Source organism: Nicotiana tabacum, chromosome 17, assembly GCF_000715075.1.
Source record: "Nicotiana tabacum cultivar K326 chromosome 17, ASM71507v2, whole genome shotgun sequence".
NCBI classification, from domain to species: domain Eukaryota; kingdom Viridiplantae; phylum Streptophyta; class Magnoliopsida; order Solanales; family Solanaceae; genus Nicotiana; species Nicotiana tabacum.
In genome coordinates this window covers 122661573-122682750 of record NC_134096.1, presented here as the reverse complement: position 1 = coordinate 122682750, position 21178 = coordinate 122661573, and the positions used below count along the sequence as shown (strand labels likewise).

Below are 21178 nucleotides of genomic sequence, written 5' to 3'. Positions count from 1 at the left end.
TTAGAAATTCAACTTGGTTCACAAAGTGATGATTTGAGCTATAATTCAGATTCTTTCTCTCCTGATTCAGTTCTTCCAACAACCCATTTCACACCTTTTTGTAATAAGGCAGAATTAAAGAAAGTAAAAGGTAGAAGAAGGGAAAGGAGAAGAAGAACAAGAAGAACCAAAAAGGGTCTCAGCAAAAGTTTATCGGAGCTAGAATATGAAGAGCTAAAGGGGTTTATGGATCTTGGATTTGAATTCTCAGAAGAAGATGTAAATTCCAGTTTGGTTGAGGTTATACCAGGTTTACAAAAACTGGGCAAAAACAGGGATAGTGGTGATCAAGTAAAAGTGAATTGTTTTGAGAAATCTGAGTCAAGAGCCAGGCCTTATCTTTCTGAGGCATGGGAAATTCTTGAAAAGAAGAATAGAATGAGCACATTGATGAATTGGAAAATACCTGCCACCAGCAATGAAATTGACGTCAAACGGAGTCTCAAAAGGTGGGCTCATACTGTTGCTTCCACAGTAAAAGCCTAAAGTTCAAATCTTTGTGAACTTTCTCACTTTTTTCCTACTATAAAATGTATAAGAAAAGTTAGTTAGCCTGTTAAAGTTCCATTTTTTCTGCTTCTTGACTCACATTGTTGAGAGTTGCAGTATGTATATAATCTAAGAGCAGGGCAAACTCTCTTCAGAGGCCAAAAAAAAAAAATAGGTTCTTTGGTTGTGAGTTTTGGAATTTCTAATGGAGATATTCGATTGAAGTTTAAATTTTGTTTAACTTGAATATCAGTATTTGCCAAGATTGGCACAAAAATGCTATTGAAATAAACAGAGTTAGTGCAGAGCGAACGGTTTGTTTAACTCCAATTTCTTCCTCCTTTTTGTTCTTTCTGAATACCAATTCTATTGGCTTATGCTACATGTGCGACATTGTGAAGTCCAAATAAAATTGAAAAGTCAGCCATGATTGTACCTCTTTACACCATTGTTTACTATCTAAAAATATATGCGGATTACGTCTTTTTGTATTTTGGTGTCGTTTCTGATTGGAGGACTAGAGTTTGAGGAAGACATGTCAAATATACTTAATGGATGACCATGATCGTGGGGTTAACATTGAAGAAAGTTGTTAAAAATGTAATCTCCCTAGTTCCTATTTTCAGTTCTATAGGGGAAAATAGAGGCATTTATGAAGTTCATGCTAATATTTATCGTACAAAAGCAACAAGAAAGTTCAGGAGTTAGTGACATGAAAACTTAAGTTAGACGATGAAACTCGTTCGTTAATAGGTTGCCTCTAACTCCAATCAGTAAGAATAAACAGAGAACCACTGAAACTTCCGAGGCAGGAAAAACTCAAATTAAGGTAATACACGTTTCATTTCCCCTCTAATTCTAGCACATTTATTATTTAAATATGTTATATATATATATATATATATATATATATATATATATATATATATATATATATATATATATATATATATATAATAAATAAAATAAACTAAACCATTACATTTATTTACTTGTTATCACTTATCAATCATGAAAAGTTGATCACCGATTAACCAATATTTAATTCAAAATTTAACAAAAAAATCCAGAACTATGAACTATGCTAGTAATATCAGGGGCAGCCCAACCTCATCGGAGGCCTAAAACAAAATCTTAATAAGAGGCCTAAAGCAAAATCTTAATATATATATATATAATGAACATCGTTTTAAAAAAAATTAGACAAGTCAGGATGTGGAATTAAAAAAAATGAGAACTTAGTTTTATAAAATACAGAAAATTAAATGAATTTAACATTGATTGCATCACAACTGGGAGAACCCAGAAAACATAAGTGACTCCTTTTTTTTAGTAAGTCCATTTCTATATTTGGTAACAATTCAACTTTAGATTTTTCATTTTACCATTAATGAGATGATTTCTAGCCCAAAAACTTCTATGATTTATTTAAGATTACAAGTTTCAAAAACCTTCCTTTATTTCATAAAATCCATGTCCAGTCAAACACTTTCATATAAATTGGGACGGAGAGAGTATAATTTATGTAAGGAAAATAAATAATAAGTTAGATTATTAGATATAGTTACGTGACCAACTAATGAATAGAGAAATATAATTAAGTAAAAAAGTAAAATAAGATTGACAGAAAACTATTTTAGTTATATTAATTAGAGGAAGAAATCGAGTTATTAAAAATTAATATGACAATAAAAAAATAAATTTATCAATAATAAAAGATAATTATATAAATAATATACTACTATATATAGAGAAATACTAGTAATTTTGGGGCCCTTAAATATTTGGGGCCTAAAGCAAGTGTTTCACTTGCTTTAGGATTTAGCCGCCCCCGAGTAATATCCCAGATATTAGTAGGAGGTTATGCTTCACATTTCCATTTCAACTACTTTACTTATATTCATATATATATATATATATATATATATATATATATATATATATATATATATATATATATATATATATATATATATCACAAATAAATATTGCGTCACATAAAATGTGTCTAATTTGTAGTATATCACAAGTCGCCCATATCCAAGGTTATTGTAAGTCCATTTTTCCTATCATCCAATTTGAATTTATTACAGTGAACTTCTCTTTATCGGAGTCGTTGATAAAACTTTATTCCTTATGCATATAACATTAATAAGTGCATAATATATATATTTTTTGGGTAAGATTATTACTTAATCATAGTTAGAATATTATTTTAATCTAATATTATTGCTTAAATCTTAAAATATTTACATAATTTGTTGCATATATTAGTGCAATAAATATTTTCTCCTGACAAATTAACAATACGACATCGTCTGAACCCCCCCCCCCCCCCCCCCCAAAAAAAGAAAACACACAGAGAGGGTTTTTTATTACCGGCGTTACAAACTCAAAGCAACTGGAGTACAATGGAGGAACCAAGGAAGCTAAAGGGTCACAAAGCCAGCACCACTTGCTCTATCGCATCTCAAAACCGCCCTGGTCTTATTGCCACCGCAGCTGAGGTCCACCTTTTTCCATTAATTATTTAGACATCCAGATGAAGCATATGCCTTCTGGTGTTGTTTTAGATTCTGAATTTTGACTCTTGTAATTAAAAGAGCTTAAACCCTATTGAGTATTGACCGTGCATTAAGTTCGACTGTCGTTTTAATGTATTTGATCATTTTCTTGCTGATAAATAATAGGATGGGTGTGTGTGCTGGTTCGATTTGAGGTGCAAAGATAGTATCTTTACAATGGATGTTGGAAATGGTAACCCGGTCTCATCATTATGCTTCAAGCCAGGTTTGTGATATTTTACTTTGTTTCACTCATCTCCTTATTTAATTGGTATTGTGTCATTAAATAAAATGTGTTTGACTCAAGAACTTCCAATATTCCGACTCTTACCACTCTGACGCTAACACTGAACATTCCAACTTAAAAAATATGCGGCTGCATTTAGACAAAATAATGGAGTATGCTATTTTTAGACAGTTACTGACAATTAAAAATTACTCCCTCCGTTTCAATTTAGATGCGTTAGTTTGACTCGGCACTGATTTTAAGAAAAAAGAATAAAACTTTTGGTGTTAAAAGCTTAAGGGTTAAAAGCTTTATGGGGCCATGACATTTGTGTGGTTATAAAAACTTCTCATTAATGATAAAATGGGTAAAATGAAGAGTTTAAAGTTAGAATTATTTCCAAGTTTAGAAATGGGTCATTTATTTTGGAACAGACTAAAAAAGAAAGTACATCATCTAATTTGAAACGAAATGAGTATTGATTTTGACATCTCTGTTTCTGCACTGAAATACATTAGTTGGAGGGATGATAACCTTCCGCTGACATTACTAGCATAACTTGAAATTCTTGAGAGCCTTCAATCTCAATATCAAACATGTGATCCATTGTGCAGGAAATGAAGATGTTGTTTATGTCTCGTCGGGAAATGAAGTCAAATGCTTTGATGTGAATATGGTAATGTTATCATTGTTCCACAACTACTTTCCCATGACTTATTTCTTGTACGGGCTTTTATAGATTACCAGTTCTTATGTGATTCTGGCACTCGTACATGGCTACTTTTGACCCTTACTAGTATCTGTCTGATCAAAACGCTTTTCCTTCTGAATTTTATGTTGTAACTTGGTTTGAATTGGCTTCTCTCCACTTATTCTCTTTTATCACTTTTGGATGCTAGGACACAAATATTTTGTTATTTATCCACTTTAATTTTATTTGAAGGTTACTGCATCGAAACTACTGCACAGTTACAATTACAACAAGGATGAGATAAATCAGGTCTGATTGCTGTTCATTTCTTTTTTTTAACCTTATATTTTCTCGTTTGTCTCACTGTCAATATCATTGGAAGTTACCTACCGTTTGAGAATGGATTTTTGCACTATACATTTTATATTATTCTCCTGTTTTCCAAAATATGGCCTTGTGCTCGTCTTGTAATTATCCACTAGTCATGTTATTAGGAATATGCCCGATCATGAGTTCAGTTGGTAATACAATGTCTTGCTATCTTCAGCACCTTCTTTATTAACCTCTAGCCTCTTATTCAAGCATTTGCCAGTATTTTTGGAATTTGATTCCTAACACTTCAGCTATATGTGTCAGTTATTTTCTACTCTTATCTCTTAACCTGATGTTGGTCTCTTATGAGCATTAGCTCATGGCATTTAGCTAAAAGCAATTTAGGAGTCTTTCCGCGTCAATGGCTGCCCGTTCAACATTGTACATTTTATCGATCACTCTGCTTTTCAAACCCGAATAATGGTGCTTCTGGACATAATTTCAGGAGTAGGTGCAGAAACCAGGGGAAAGTGTTACATCACTTATCTCTCTATCTTATTTTGTAAAATGATTATGGTTCAACCACCAACACGAATAGGTGGGTAGCTCTGCAATACACTGTACCGCATCTCCACATTAACAGAGATTTTATAAAATACAGGGCTTTGTTAACGTCCCTTGTTGATTTTTAGGCAATTTGCACCCAATTCTCTGTCTTTAGTTCTATGGCCTAAATGTCATGTCCAACAGATCCACCTTGCACAGGCTTAGAAGTAGAAATTTACGATTTATGCTGTATTTGTTCATTTGGATAAGTATTAGGTTTTGTGCACTCTTTTATTTGATACTTACCTATCTTCCTTTTCACATTATCTCATGTGATTTTCTCCTGTCTAATAAGGTCATATTTCAGGTGCCTCAATTAGTTTTACTATATTTTCAAACAATACCAATTATAATTCTGCGTGCTTAATGTTTCTGTTCTGTAGATTGCTTGCAACTCAAAGTCATCGTACCTCGCTGCAGCAGATGATAGTGGTGATGTCAAGGTAGGACAGCTAAATGTGTGTATTGTATTCTATAACATAATGCCATGAATCCACTTAGTTTACGGTGCATGATAGTGATTCAAGAGTGGTGGATGCAACAAACAGGTCGAGATCATATTTGTTTCTTCATGGAATAAATTTAATATTAATAGCAATGCAGCAGCTATAAAGTTGTCTAAAAGAAGTTACAGGTTGTGGAAGCCCGTGCCATAGGTGTGGCCTCCCAACAGGAAATAGCTGTTTGTTCTAAGAGGAAGCGTCATTAGGGTTTTCAGGTTTAGCAAGTCATCTATGCTAATAAGTTCTTGCCGTATTTTATCGGTAAGACATGGGAAAATATGCCCTCTTTCACAAAGTCCCCGGAATCCGTGTCTGGCTACCAAAATATAAAGTAAAAATTCAATCTTGGGAAGTGAAATCTAGCCTTTTGGCTTTATTCCTTTGTGGATCTGGGCTTCAATTCTGTACACTGATAGGTAATTAAGGTGTTGGTCGAGTATGGTTTAATATCATTGAGTTCATGGTGTAACAAGATTCTGGTGTATGCTGTTAAACCTGATAAAGAAAATTGAGAATTATGGTATCTTCTGTTAGCTGTAAAATTTTGTATTTTCGGCCTTTGGGGTCGGGATTCAATTTTTTTATCTAATAATATTCTTATGTCTTGTCCATCTAAAAAAAAAACTATTCTTATGTCTTGATCTGATATAAGTTGTGTACCACGATTTGGAGTCCTCTTTCTTATTTAATTTTTAGGAAAGGAAGTAATTCTGGTCTATTATGGTGTTACTGGAAGATATGTTTTTGCAAATTACTGAGGATTATGCACATCAATGATGTTGGGAAGACCCTCTTAATGCTTCATCCTTCGCACCTCATAGTGCTCATCTGCTCCAACATATTCCTCTCTGACAATTTACCTCGTTGCTACTACAAATCTGGACTATTGAGTGTTGATTAATTGTGCGCTATCTGTGGAAAGCATACCTCCCTTTATCATTACAATGTTCAGACGATAGAAAGGGAGAAGATTTGTCTACTCCATGTTTTTAAGTCTCCGCTGTCGTGTATCCTATTGCTTGAAGGATTTATATATGTTCGTATCGATCTCTCTCCCTCTTTTCCCCTCTCATATTTACAAAGTGAGGTCCATAAATACATAGATATACATAAATGGCCATGCACGCATATTAGTCTATTTGTCTTGCAACATTTCTGCTATATTGGTTTATTTGTTGGTCTTACTACAATGTCTGGAATGTGTTAGCTACTTGATGAGTTGTGAAACTTTTAAGAGATAAAAGTGTTTCGCTATTTCTATATGTATGTTGGACATCTGAGTGCTACTTGCAGATCATTGACATCCGCCAAAGTCGAATGTACAAAACATTGAGAGCTGGCCACACAAGTGTATCCTTTTTCATATAACTATGATAAGTTTCTCCCAGAAACATGGTGATCTTTTTATGTCTTTCTTTTGTAGTTAAATTTTTACTGTTCTATATTCTACTTATTTGTTATTTCTTTTCTTGTATTATGTTTTTGGCATGTGAAGTAGTCCTACTTGTATTTTGGCTGTGATGTTTCTTTTTCCATTTTTTCTTCCCCAACTTCAAATAGGGAACTATTTTCTTATTCTGAACCTATCATTTGTGACCTTAACTATCTTATCAGATATGTAGCAGTGCTCAATTCATTCCTTGGAGGCCTTGGGAAGGTACTTTTGGAACCAAAATTTTCAGAAGTCCTATATTACCCCCCCCCCCCCCCCAAAACCCAACACCGGCCCCCATGACATTGACCATCCCCCTCTAGAAATACATATGACCCACATACACGTTGAAGTGAATGGCGTACATAAATGAACATGAATGGAACAATGTAAGGTTTCGAAAAATGTGCAAGTTGTAGTACATAGGGTTTTAATAAAATGTGCAAGTTGTGACAGCCTGCTGCTTTCTGTTCAATTTCCTATGATGTTTGGAGATTAAATAGGGCTTCCATATTGTTTCTTATAAGCTGATGACGACAATATCTTGTATTTTTGTGTCATTTTTAAGTCATCACTGGAGGTCTTGATTCAAAACTTGTGCTATGGGACTTCTCCAAGGGACGACCGCAGACGATTTGGGACTTTGGTAGGTTAAGCCTTCTACGATGTAACTATGCACTCTTTTGTATATTTGCAGTTTCTAGTACTAGTTACTATGGTAATTTATACTCTCAAGTTGAATGCATGCCTTACTACACCAGAACTGCATATCTGAGTATTTCATATAGTAGTTGAAAAGGGATAATGTAATGGTTTAATATGTGTAAGACAGTACTAATATTTTCCTTGTAGGTCAAAATAAGATAAAGTAATAATGTTATAAGTAAACAGGGATTCTCAGAGAGATAAATTTCGGGAGTATGAGTCAAGTGCGTATTACTGTGTAACTTTGGTTTCTGTTTTCCATTTCCATGGTGTTGGTTATGTGGTAGAGGAAATGCTCAATGAGTTAATAATAAATCAGATAACATGTCTTGTATCAATGGAGAACAGAAATGGACCACATTTAGGATTATATCTAAATGTATCCTCCATTGCTCGGAAAGCATCACTGCTAGTTCAGTTTGTGGTGTGAAATGGGAATTGGAAGTAGATAGTCGATTATCTTCCTCCCATTTTCACTGATTAATTTTTTTTTATCTTCCTCCCATGTTAAATATTATTCTAGAGCCCTTAACTTAGGTCTGTCATAATTTTTGTAAGAGTGCCTTTTCAACATTCGAGGTTATCCGCCTAGGCAGGATTGGCTAGAAGTGATTCATGACTATTCTTGTGCGCTCCAACTACTTTAATGCTCAATAAAACCTACTGCGCAGTCAAGTTCACGCGAGACCTAAATAATTACTGCCTCCTGCTTGCTACATGTAGTTTTGGTTCTCTTGTCTCCATTTTTACAGAAAAATCAAACCGCCGCTCATCATTTTACCTCTGTTCACCCATCTAGGACTGATGCGGGCATTTCCTTTTGGATCCTTCACAATGCATACAAAACCTACAACGGTTGAATGTAGTTTCAGACAGACTCATACCTGGATCTAGGGTGGCAAATGGGTGGGGCATGTCGGGTCGGATATGGGCATGTCGAAAACGGGTAATGAAAAAAACGGATAAATTATCCGACCCGACCCATATTTAATACAGATAAAAAACGGGTTAACCGACGGATAATATGGATATCCATATTATTCATGGTTTCTTGAATATGATCGGTATTGGGAGAATTTTTAGTCCCCCAAACTTGGAACCCCAATTTGAGGCTTTACAAATGTAAAAGTTAAACCCATTAGTTATCCATTGATTATCCATTTTCTAAGTGGATAATATGTTTCTTATCATATTTGACCCGTTTTTAAATAGTTCATTATCCAACCCATTTTTTAATAGATAATATGGGTGGATAACTGTTTTCGTTTAACCATTTTGCCACCACTACCTGGATCCAATACTCTTAGCCAAGCTAATGTACTAGAAAATGCCATCTTGATATATCCAGATTGATTAAATCAGCTGTTAAAGTTTTCTTTGTTTGCTGTAGGCACACTTGACACGGGAAACAAAGGTAATATGGGACAATGTTTGAACCCTGCCTTCGTTCATGCTCTGGCTGTTCCTGAAGCTGATGTGGTGGATAAATTTGAGAAGATATGTGTTGTGGCTAGGGGTGATGGAGTTGTTTCTGTAATAAAGGTTGAGTCAGAACCCAATGCTGTCAAGTCCAAAAGTTCAGCTAAACCCAAGAAAGGTTCTAAATCAGCCCCAAAAGTTGGCAGTTCTTCTGCTGATCCTGAAAATGGAAATCAAAATGGAGGAGACCTGCACCTTGATCACGCTTTGGGAGGACACACTGCTGCTGTATCTTGTGTGTAAGTTTTCGTTATAGCATAGCATGCTCAAATCTACCGCGCCTGCCAGCACTAACTCTGCCGAAATTTTATTAGGACTTTTTCAACATTTGGAGACAAAGGGAAGTTCATAATTTCAGGTGGCAATGACAAACAAGTAAAAGTATGGGATTGCTCTAAGTTTCTCATCACTGGTGAGACAAGCACAGGCTGCGATTTCCTTCGCTCTAGCTTAAGTTTGAGCAGAAAAGTGAGTCTTGCTTCATTGCTTTTTATGATTTCTCTCTCCCACTTTATGCTTCGATTGTTTTGTATATTTATCTCATGATTGACTCTTTAACTAATCAGGTGAACTGGCTTTGCACAACTCCTACTGATTCAGAGAACCTAGTCGTCTGTGATACATCCAAGGTAGTGAAGGTTTACACCATCGGGTGAAGCAACACAGATTGAGCCGAGACACTTTACTTGTACATGATGTGACCCTCGGAGAATGTTATGCTCCCTATACACCAAATATGGCTTTTTCTCTTGCACGCTAATTGGACGTTCATGGCTTCGCCAATCAAGGTTCTATCCTACAAGGTTTTGACCTAAATAACTAGGTTCTAAAGCAATGGTATTGGCATATGCTTTTGCATCTGAAGAATAAATGTTTGAATTTCCAATGTAATTGCAAAAAGATGTATTAAATATCAAGAATCTGAGGTTGTCTCTCCATTGCAAAAAGATGTCTTGGACATCCAGAGTCTGAGGTTGTCTCTACATTTCCTCTCTTCTTTTTTTCATTGTGGTAGGGGAATGGGTCCTGAGACTTTGATATTGAGAATTGACATTACTTAATTAGATAGTTACTTCGACGCACTTTTGTTTGTATATTATTCTCTTAATTTGTAAGCAGCACTATATAATAAAAACACTCTGAAGATATCTACTGCATGTATGCTTGAGCGTGCGTGCAACTGTGAGGTATACCTATTGGTTGCAGTTACAATACTAACATACCTAATTGTGAGCCTGTTCTTGGTACATTATGTCATTGATTTGTCCAATACATTTATATTGAACTATCTGGTGTGTATAGAGCGTAAAGATAAGTATTCTTTTTCAATTTTCGTACTTCTTAACATCTATTTTACATCATATAAAGTTAACATGAATTCACGCCTGATTATCACGAGTTTCCAAATATTTTTTATGTTAATTTTTAATCTTGTTAATTTGAACTGGATGATTTAGGACAGTCGAGTCAGAGAGATTATGTTCTTATTGAGATTGCATTTTGCATATATTGGTGAAGAGAATAATCTGATTCGTTGAGATATAAAAATAGACAATCTTTAATTAGAACATAAAAACATGAATAAATTGATCCTAGTTATAATTCCGGGCAGACTGGATGAAGGGGGATTATATGATGGAGTGACCTAAAAAATATTTGTATTTTAATTCGCAGTACTTGTATTTTATATTTGTATATCTACACGAAAATATTTGTCCTTAGATAGAGAGTAGAAAACAGATAGGTGAAAAGAAAAAGATATTCGGTACGAATCACATTGTTTGATGTTAGAGCTTTTATTCTTCCTTGATTTTGACAGTAAATCTATAGATGGTAAGAAAAAAAATCTTTGATAAAAATGAAGAGTTTAAATTTTATGCACGAATGTTATATATTTTTATACAATTAGATCACTTAATTACGAATAATATTTTTTTGATAAGCATTAATTGGTAACTAAATAAAAATGATAACTAACCTATTATCACATATTAACGGTAATGTTAATCTTTTTTATGCGGTAATTTTTTTTATAATGTTAGTATATAGTAGTCCATAACTTAGATCTAAAGAAAAAAGAAAAAGAAAAGAGAGGCATGTGGCTTGACTTCTGTCAAAGGAGGTGTGTGGGGGGTGGCTCAGGGTTGAAGCTGCAGTCTGACTCAAAGTTTGGTACAATTAGTTGGTTAAGATGTACAAGCTCCAACCATATTCATTCCTTCCAACTCCCGCAAATATTTGAAAAATCTCTGTCAACATTTTGCTTTGCTTTCTTCTCTGAAAATATACCTTTGACACCAACTTCTCAACCTACAAGCTGGCCATAACCACCCTCCAAACGTTCCTTCACCATTACAATAATGTTTCTCATTCCTTAGCTTTTGTACGTTAAGTGAACATTCCTTCTTTATATTCTTGCAAGTAACAAAGAACAAAGCATCACCTTGTGTGCTAGCTGTGGCAAAGATTGAACAGTGAGTTTGTGAGTGGAAAAATGATGGAGTCAGGGGTTCCGATATGTAACATTTGCGGCGAACAAGTGGGGTTAGAAAATACTAATGGTGAAGTCTTTGTGGCTTGTCATGAGTGCAATTATCCTGTTTGTAAGTCTTGCTTGCATTATGAGATCAAAGAAGGGCGCAATGCTTGTTTACGCTGTGCAACTCCTTATGATGGTACTTAAATTAATCTAGTTTTCTTGACAATTTGGCTTTATTTAAGACTTAAATTTATCTGATTAATGATCCCATGTGATAATTCGGTAAAAGAAGTACAAAGAAATTGTAACATAGTTCTATGCTTATTATGCATGGTTAAATTGTGCAGAGGGCTTGACTATGGCTGATGGAGAAAATGAGCATGAATCTTCTACTAACCATGCTACAACGGCTTCTCATCTTAATACTGCTCAGGTACTAATTATATCTGGTGAAACTTCACATGTTTCTTTCTATGTTTAGTCCTTGAGACATGAAATCGAAGTTTAGCTGCTGACAATATTCTGTGATTATTGTTTTCAATGTAGGATGTTGGAGTTCATGCTAGAAATGTCAGCACTGTTTCAACTGTGGACAGTGGTAAGTATATGAACCTTTGCTGTACAAGATTCATAATAGCTCTTTGTAGTGTAGTTCAATGAAGAACATTATCAACTTACTTGCTATTTCCTCATGAAGAATATCATGATGATTCTGGGAATCCAATATGGAAGAATAGAGTAGAAAGTTGGAAGGAAAAGAAAAACAAGAAAAAGAAGACCCAAAGTAAGACTGTTGTACAAGAAGCTGAAGTTCCACCTGAGCAGCAGATGGAAGAAAAGCCACAGTAAGTAGGCTTTTGCAAAAGATAGTCTTGCACTTTTTGTATAATTCCATAGTTTTCTTGAAATGGGGTTGATTTCTTTTGTCTAGATATCTAAATAACTAACAAGAAATAAAAGGACTCTTCCAGTTATAAGCAATGGTGTTTAATCCACCTTCAGTGACTTCGAATTATGAACTTGCTCTATTTCCATCATGCATCTATTGATTGCGTGTAATATAACTTGTGTAGGTTAGCAGATGCTGCAGAGCCACTTTCAAGAATCATTCCTGTGCCGAAATCTCAAATTGCTCCATACAGAATCGTGATTATCATCCGATTTATAGTTCTGTGTCTTTTCTTCCACTATAGAGTAACACATCCAGTTGAAAGTGCCTATCCCCTGTGGCTTGTTTCTGTTATTTGTGAGATCTGGTTTGCTTTCTCTTGGGTGTTGGATCAGTTCCCTAAATGGTCTCCTATCAACCGAGAGACATATATTGACAGGCTATCTGCAAGGTTAGGAATCTTCTTCAAAAATGTTCATTACTTTCTTACAACTTGATAAAAAGTGTAATCTTGTTAATTTTTCTTGAATCTTTTGTAGGTTTGAAAGGGAGGGAGAACCTTGTCAGCTTGCACCAGTAGATTTCTTTGTCAGTACAGTTGATCCTATGAAAGAACCTCCTTTGATTACTGCCAACACTGTTCTCTCAATCCTTGCGGTTGACTATCCTGTCGAGAAAGTTTCCTGCTATGTATCTGATGATGGTGGCTCAATGCTTACATTTGAGTCACTAGCTGAGACTTCTGAATTTGCAAGGAAATGGGTACCATTCTGCAAGAAATTTTCAATTGAACCACGTGCACCTGAGTTCTACTTCTCGCAAAAGTTTGATTACTTGAAAGACAAGGTGCAGCCTTCTTTTGTCAAGGAGCGTAGAGCAATGAAGGTAAGAGCCTAGTTTTTGAAATAGTATGAGATAAACATATACTATATGGTTCAAGAATTGGGTTACATTATTGGTCTTTTATTTGGTATTTGCAGAGAGAATATGAAGAGTATAAAGTGAGGGTAAATGCTTTAGTTGCCAAGGCTCAGAAAACACCAGAGGATGGCTGGACCATGGCGGATGGAACTCCTTGGCCAGGAAACAACCCGCGTGATCATCCTGGAATGATTCAGGTTACTTGTTACTTATTAACCTATCTCAGTTTCAATAAAATCACAATGAAGATTTTGCAACAATCCTTGCACTTGCTGCTTTCAGATCATTTTAGTTCATACTCCATATTTTTGAGGTCACAGTTTTTGCTTCTTGAAGTTTTAGTATTTGCGATGTTCAGTTACTCCATAATTTTTCTTCTTATACAGGTTTTCTTGGGACATAGTGGTGCACATGACATTGAAGGAAATGAACTTCCACGACTCGTTTATGTCTCAAGAGAGAAAAGACCCGGTTATCAGCACCACAAAAAAGCTGGTGCTGAAAATGCTCTGGTGTGTTCAAAAAGCAATTCATTAGCATTGATCTCAGACGATTTTTGTTTACTTCCTTTCACAAACTTACTTGTTTTTTATTTATCAGATAAGGGTGTCTGCAGTTCTCACAAATGCACCCTACATTCTCAATCTTGACTGTGATCACTACGTCAATAACAGCAAAGCCATTCGTGAGGCTATGTGTTTCCTAATGGATCCACAAGTCGGCAGAGATGTCTGTTATGTGCAGTTCCCCCAGAGATTTGATGGGATTGATAAAAGTGACAGATATGCTAACAGAAACATAGTCTTCTTTGATGTAAGTATCTTGACCACCTAAAGTTAGCATTTCTCAAATGAATTTCTTCATCTATTTAAAAATAAAAAAAATAATCTTTCTTCATTCAACATCATACTCTTAATTGCTATTTTTTCATGATTTCAGGTTAACATGAAAGGTTTGGATGGAATCCAAGGACCTGTATATGTCGGTACAGGATGTTGTTTCAATAGGCAAGCACTTTACGGTTATAGCCCTTCTAATCTGCCTACATTACCCAAATCTTCTTCATCTTGCTCTTGTTGCTGTCGCCGCAAGAAACCAGCCAAAGAGAAGGATCTCACTGAGGTACATCGTGATGCAAAAAGAGAAGATCTAAATTCTGCAATCTTCAACCTAAGAGAAATTGAAAGTGAGTTTTCCAGTACAACAACATTCCCTTTATTTAGCACCATTATCCTTGCAATTAAGCTGCTATCATTTTTGTGTCTGCAGATTATGACGAGCATGAGAGGTCCTTACTTATCTCTCAGATGAGTTTTGAGAAAACTTTTGGCATGTCATCCGTGTTTATCGAGTCTACGTTGATGGAAAATGGAGGAGTACCTGATTCTGTCAATCCATCGATACTGATTAGAGAAGCAATTCATGTTATCGGCTGTGGTTATGAGGAGAAGACAGCATGGGGAAAAGAAGTAAAAATTGACTCTTGCTCTTTTCAAGACTTTTTTTTTCCTGAAGTCTCAAGCCTACTTTCTGATTGATCTTTTGGTTTAACTTATTTTTGTTTTTGTTTGGCCTTTTCAGATTGGTTGGATATATGGTTCAGTGACAGAGGATATCTTGACTGGATTCAAGATGCAGTGCAGGGGATGGAGATCAATATACTGCATGCCATTGAGGCCTGCTTTCAAAGGGTCAGCTCCTATCAACTTGTCAGACAGATTGCACCAAGTTCTTCGATGGGCTCTTGGATCGGTGGAGATTTTCTTGAGTAGGCATTGCCCTTTGTGGTATGGATTTGGAGGCGGCCGCCTCAAATGGCTCCAACGACTTGCCTACACCAACACCATTGTCTATCCTTTTACTTCTCTTCCCCTCATTGCTTATTGTACTATTCCTGCTGTTTGCCTTCTTACAGGAAAATTCATCATTCCTACGGTAAATGCTTCCCACTTCTCTGAGGCTTGTTTCCAACTTTCTAAAGCCATTATGGACTACTAAATGTTCCGAGATTTGAAATTTTTGCAAAATTACTATTTGCATCAAATTCTTTAGTTTCTATTTTGCAAAATTCATCATCCCTAAGACTGCTGTTTCTTTAGTTTCTATTACTGAATCAAATTCTTGTGCCTTGTATGCAGCTATCAAACGTTGCGAGTATACTGTTTCTTGGGCTTTTCCTTTCCATTATAGTGACAGGTGTGCTCGAGCTACGATGGAGTGGTATAGGCATAGAGGACTGGTGGCGTAACGAGCAGTTTTGGGTGATTGGTGGTGTCTCTGCCCATCTCTTTGCAGTTTTCCAAGGATTCCTCAAAATGCTTGCTGGTATAGACACAAACTTCACAGTGACAGCCAAAGCTGCAGATGATGGAGAGTTTGGCGATCTCTACATCTTCAAATGGACAACAGTCTTGATCCCTCCAACTACAATTCTCATTCTCAACTTAGTTGGTGTTGTTGCTGGTTTCTCTGATGCACTCAACAAAGGATATGAAGCTTGGGGACCTTTATTTGGCAAAGTTTTCTTCTCATTTTGGGTGATCCTTCATCTTTATCCATTCCTCAAAGGTCTCATGGGACGCCAAAATCGAACACCAACCATTGTTGTGTTATGGTCTGTACTCTTGGCTTCTGTTTTTTCACTTGTTTGGGTCAAGATTAATCCATTTGTCTCCAAAGATGATCCTGCAGCCATGGCTCAAAACTGCATTTCCATTGATTGTTGAGCTCTGGAACAAGATTTCTTGAACTTTATCACATGTTTGAAATGTAGACTTCCTTTTCATCTAGTGTGGAGGTGAAAACTTCCCTAGTCTTGCATAGTTTTGAGCAGCTTGTATCAGTTTTCTCCAGCTAAGGAAGAAGTGTAAGGAAAATTTAATTGGAAATTATACAATGTTGAATTTTGAATTGAAACGCTTGAAATTTCAAAGTTAAAAGGAAGTTGAGCTGATAATGAATATTATGGTGTTATTCAATTCAATCCATTTAGCTTCGAAGGTTTCAAGTTTGTCACACCCAAAACGGAGGGGCACGACCGGCACCCAACCTTACTTACCGAGCACCCGCGTATGTCATTCAACAACCAACTTAATATTAAATCTGAATATAGATAGAAAGTTATACGATTAATTACATTTCAAAATGACACGCATAAGTATATAGACGGGGCGACAAGGCTACCATGAGCACTTGTACATCAAAACAGAAGCCGACAAGGCCGTACAACAAACGGTCTATCTACAAGTCTCTAAGAGTCACATAACATCGTAAGGTTGGGATAGAGCCCCGCCATACCCATATTATATACATAGGATCATACCTTAGAACTAAAATGACAATGCTAGATTACATTGTATAAGTTTCTAAAAGAACTAATTTACAGTTTTACACCTTGATCAAACATAGTGAAATAATTGCAATCCAATAAAACGAGTAAGTAGTAACACAAAACGAGTTTCATTATACAGTATGGAACTGTACCAAAAATAAGTTGAGGGCTACGACTTTTATTAATGAGCACCAAAATATTCCCATTTTTATATTTACAATCCAAACGGAAGATTTAATCATCCAGTAATGAAAATAAAAATAAAAAATCATTTACACTCATATATATTATTCACTCCGTTTCATTTTATACGACGATCTTTAACTGAGCACGCTCTAATAGATATTTATATTTTTCTGGCTACAAAAACATGTTATTAAGGGTAAAATAAAAAAATTTAAAGTTAATAAATTTGTAAATTTTTGACAGGTGTCCTTTTTTAGGAATTGAGTGTCATTTTAAATGGAATAAATTATTATTATTTTTTTTGGCTGCTGTTTAGTTGTACTCCCTCACCCTGCAACCCCTCTGATACAACAACACATGCAGCCTACTTGTAGCACCTAATCTAATTTTTCTTCTTCTTATGGTTCTAACAGAGCTAGTAAGCATACTTTAGATGTCACAATGTGATGTTAATTTTTTTTATTGAACACGTTCGATTAATGAAACATTAACAAACAGTGTAAAAATCTAAATTTAAGATCGCAAGTATTGAAATGAAAATGAGTATATAAATTGAACTTAAAAATGGCAACCTTAATTCTATGGTCCTTTTGTTTCCGAGACAACTTTGTAAGTAGAGGTCTTAGGTTTACTTTCAAACGGCACAAACTAAATTTTTTGCAAAACAATATTGTCAACCTCTATCATAGTTATTGATATACTTATTGTCATTGTTATTATTTAATTTAACCATAAAAAAAAGCTCTTTTGATTATTTTTTTTGATTCATGTGTTATATGCCAATTAGTTAGAAGGGGTATGAGTTAGTTATACGGTTAGTTGTCAGAAGTTAGTTAGTGAGTTGATCTAGTGAGTTGAGCTAATTGGTTGTTACAATGGCTATAAATACGAAATACATAGTAAAGGATAGATATGTTGAATTCAAATATTCAATAAAACTTTTCTCTCTTCTTAGTCTCAATTACTCTTGCAGTGCATTGAAGTGTATTGTTCAGAGATTATTCTCTCCCTAATCTCTTAGATTCACGTCCAATTTTAGATCTCCATTGTTAAATACGCAACACTGGTATCAGAGCAGTCGAACCTTGGCCACAAATCATGCCGTAAATAACTAGGAATGGCGAATTGCGACTGGAGGTAGATGAAATTAGAGAGTAGGCCCGTCTCTTGGGTGAACGCCATGAGGATATGATTAATGAATTCGACAACTAGTGGCAACAATTGCAACTAATGCTTCAGTTCTAGCTGTCCCAGCGGCACCAGTCGCACCAGCTCCGGCCGATGGTGGTGGAGTGCATGCAGCAGGTAACAAGTTTAATGGGAGTAGTAGAAGTGTCTTTATAGAATTTTCAAAATTTAGTGGTGAAGATTTAAAAGGGTGGGTGTATAGGTGTGAACAATTTTTCGATTATGATAATACATATGAAGAGCAGAAGGTTAGAGTTGTTTCTATTAATTTGGAAGGAAGAGCTTTACATTGGCACCAATCTATGATGAAATCTCGAGTGTGAGGAGGATTACCTAGATGGGGGATTATGTGAGGGCTTTGTACCTGAGATTTGGGCATAATCTATATGAAGATCCCATGTCTGAATTGCTTGGGTTAAAACAGACTGGTGGAATTCAGGGATTTTTAGATCAATTTGATGGTTTGCTTAACCAAGTAAAACTGTCCGAAGAATATTCTATTAGTTGTTTCTTGAAGAGATTGAAGTCAGAAATATAAGTTCAGGTTATAATGCTAGCCCCAAGGACGTTGATGAAGGCTTATAGTTTGGCTAAACTAGTTGAACACTCATTACAATTATAGAAGGGGAAAAACCAAATGACCGTAAGACCTTATAAGCCTATACTTCCAAATACTAACACTTCTTGGAGCTCAGGTTCAAGAAGTTATTCCCAAGGCCAATATTCTGGTAGTGAGAAGGGAGCAAAATTAAGCAAACTCCCTAATGCTTATGGGCAACCTGCAGTGAAGTCATCAAGGAGACTTACAAGTGCAGATATGGATGAAAAATGGGCAAAGGGACTGTGTTTTTGGTGTGATGAGAAATACACACCTGGCCATGTATGCAAGAAAAAGAAACAATTGTTTATCCTAGAGGTAGAGGAAGGTGGTGAAGAGAGAGAAGTGGATGAGTATATGGTGGAAGAGGAGACCTGTGAGGATTCAGCTTTGATCCCACAGATGTCAGTTCATTCTCTTGATGGAACTGTGGAATCTAGGACTGCGAGAGTTAAAAGGGGCATAAGAGAAAAGATGGTTCATGTGTTGATAGATTCTTGTAACGACTCGATCGGTTATTTTGTGTAATTGCACTTCATTACCTTTTTTTATGCTTCACACATGTGTGTTTATGATTTTATGACTTATGGGGTTGGTTAGTTTCATTTCGGGAATCTTTCGAGTTGATTTGGGCCCTTTGATTTTTGACTTAGAAGCTTAAAGTAGAAATGTTGACCAAACTTTAAATTTTGTGAAAACGACCCCAGAATGGTATTTTGATGGCTTAGATAGCTTTGTATCATGATTTTGGCCTTGGACGTATGCCCTAAATTGATTTCAAAAGTCCTTAGGTTGATTTGTGTTATTTTGCCGAAATTTGGCAATTTGAAGTTGAAAGGTTTGACCGTAGGTTGACTTTTAGCTATCGAGCTCGGAATTTGATTTGGGAATTGGAATAGGTCTGTTATTCTATTTAGAACATGTCTGTAAAATTTGGTATCATTTGGAGTTAATTTGATAAAATTCGAATATTTAGTTGTAATTCTAGAGATTCTTGAACTTTACTTTGAAATTCGTGCATTTTAGATGTTATTTTTATATTTTGATCGCGTGAGTGAGTTCGTATGATGTTTTTAGACTTATGTTGATGTTTGGTTTGGAGACCCGAGGGCTCGGATAAGTTTCAGACATGTTCCGGAGTGTTTTGGACTTAAATTACAGAATCTAGTATGCAGATGCTTTAGGTATCGCATATGCGAACACCAGGTTCACAATTACGAGCTTAGAGCCTCAGGTATCATAATTGTGATACCAGGCTCGCAATTGCGAAGTGGTCTAGCATTTTGGGTAGTTCATATTTGCGACTAAATTATCGCTTTAGCGAAGGGGGCAGGGTTTGCATTTGCGAACCCGTTGATCGTAATTGCAAGGTGCCAGTTGGAAGGTCAGTGGCCGCATTTGCGATGTATTCTTCGCAATTGCAAACCCATGTCGTAATTAACATCAACAGCTAATCAAAAGGGCTAGAAGTCGGGGGTTTCATCTCTCATTCTCTCATTTTAGAACCCTAGACTCGGTAGAAGGCGATTTGGAAAGGGGATTTTCATCTATAAACTTTGGATAAGTGATTCTAATCTATTTCTAATCATATTCCATCTACATATCTTAGATTTTAACATCAAAATCATGTGAATCAAAGTGAAAATTTGTGAAAATTTGTGAAAACTTGTCAAATTTTTGAAAAATAAGAATTTAAGTTTTGAGAGTCGGGTTGGATTTAGATTTTGAATGTAACGATCCGACCGGTCATTTTGCTTTCTAGATTCCCGTTACCCTATTTAAGACTCCCCATATGTACTTTTATTGTTTTATGACTTGCAGGGATGGTTAGTTTGGGTTTGGAAGGGTTCGGGTTAAAATCGGAACACTTAATTCCTTGATATTGGCTTAAAATGGTTAAGTTTGACTTGAATCAAGTTTTGAGTAAACGACCTCGGAACTGGGATTTGACGGTCCCAATAGGTTCGTATGATGATTTTGGACTTGAGTGTATATTCGGATCGCGTTTCGAATGACCCGGGAGCATTTCAGCGCTTAATATTGAATGTTGGCGCATTGAAGGTTTTTCAAGTTCTTTAAGTTTGATTTGGAGTAGGTTTTGGTGTTATCGAGGTCTGTTTGGGATTATGGGCCTGGGAATAGTTCCGTATGGTGATTTGTGACTTGTATAAAAAATTTGGCGTCATTCCCAATAGATTTGATAGGAATCGGACGCGCAGAAGTTCTTGAGTTTCATGGTCTAATTCATAGATTTTGGCATCCGATTCGTGATTCTAGATGTTATTTCGGTGTTTTGATCGCGCTAGCGAGTTTGTACTGTACTTTTAGACTTGTGTATACATTTGGTGTGTAGCCCCGAGGGTTTGGGTGAGTTTCAGACGCATTCAGAGGGGTGGAAGGACTTCAGTTTTCTGGTTTTCTTTTGCTGGTGCCTCAGGTATCGCAAATGTGACATTTTATTCGCATTTGTGAACCTCGCATTTGCGAGGTGGGCTTCGCAATTGCGATGAAGCCTGGGCGAGGCAGGACTCGCATTTGCG

General features: G+C 35.9%; 1 protein-coding gene across 1 annotated transcript; it reads left to right on the top strand.

Annotated features, from left to right (window-relative positions):
- The first annotated feature begins 2887 nt into the window (after nt 1-2887).
- On the top strand, nt 2888-16251 carry LOC107828491 (cellulose synthase A catalytic subunit 8 [UDP-forming]). Its single transcript, XM_016655811.2, is given in 26 exon segments — nt 2888-3035; nt 3219-3318; nt 3933-3994; nt 4262-4318; nt 5311-5370; nt 6724-6780; nt 7045-7087; nt 7431-7508; nt 8958-9285; nt 9361-9514; nt 9613-9695; nt 9697-9734; nt 10166-10233; nt 11502-11721; nt 11873-11958; nt 12072-12123; nt 12223-12370; nt 12599-12865; nt 12954-13299; nt 13395-13532; nt 13722-13847; nt 13936-14148; nt 14275-14521; nt 14605-14804; nt 14917-15270; nt 15474-16251. Coding segments are annotated over 26 exon segments (4209 nt in total). The 5' UTR covers nt 2888-2939; the 3' UTR covers nt 16062-16251.
- Nucleotides 16252-21178: the final 4927 nt, after the last annotated feature.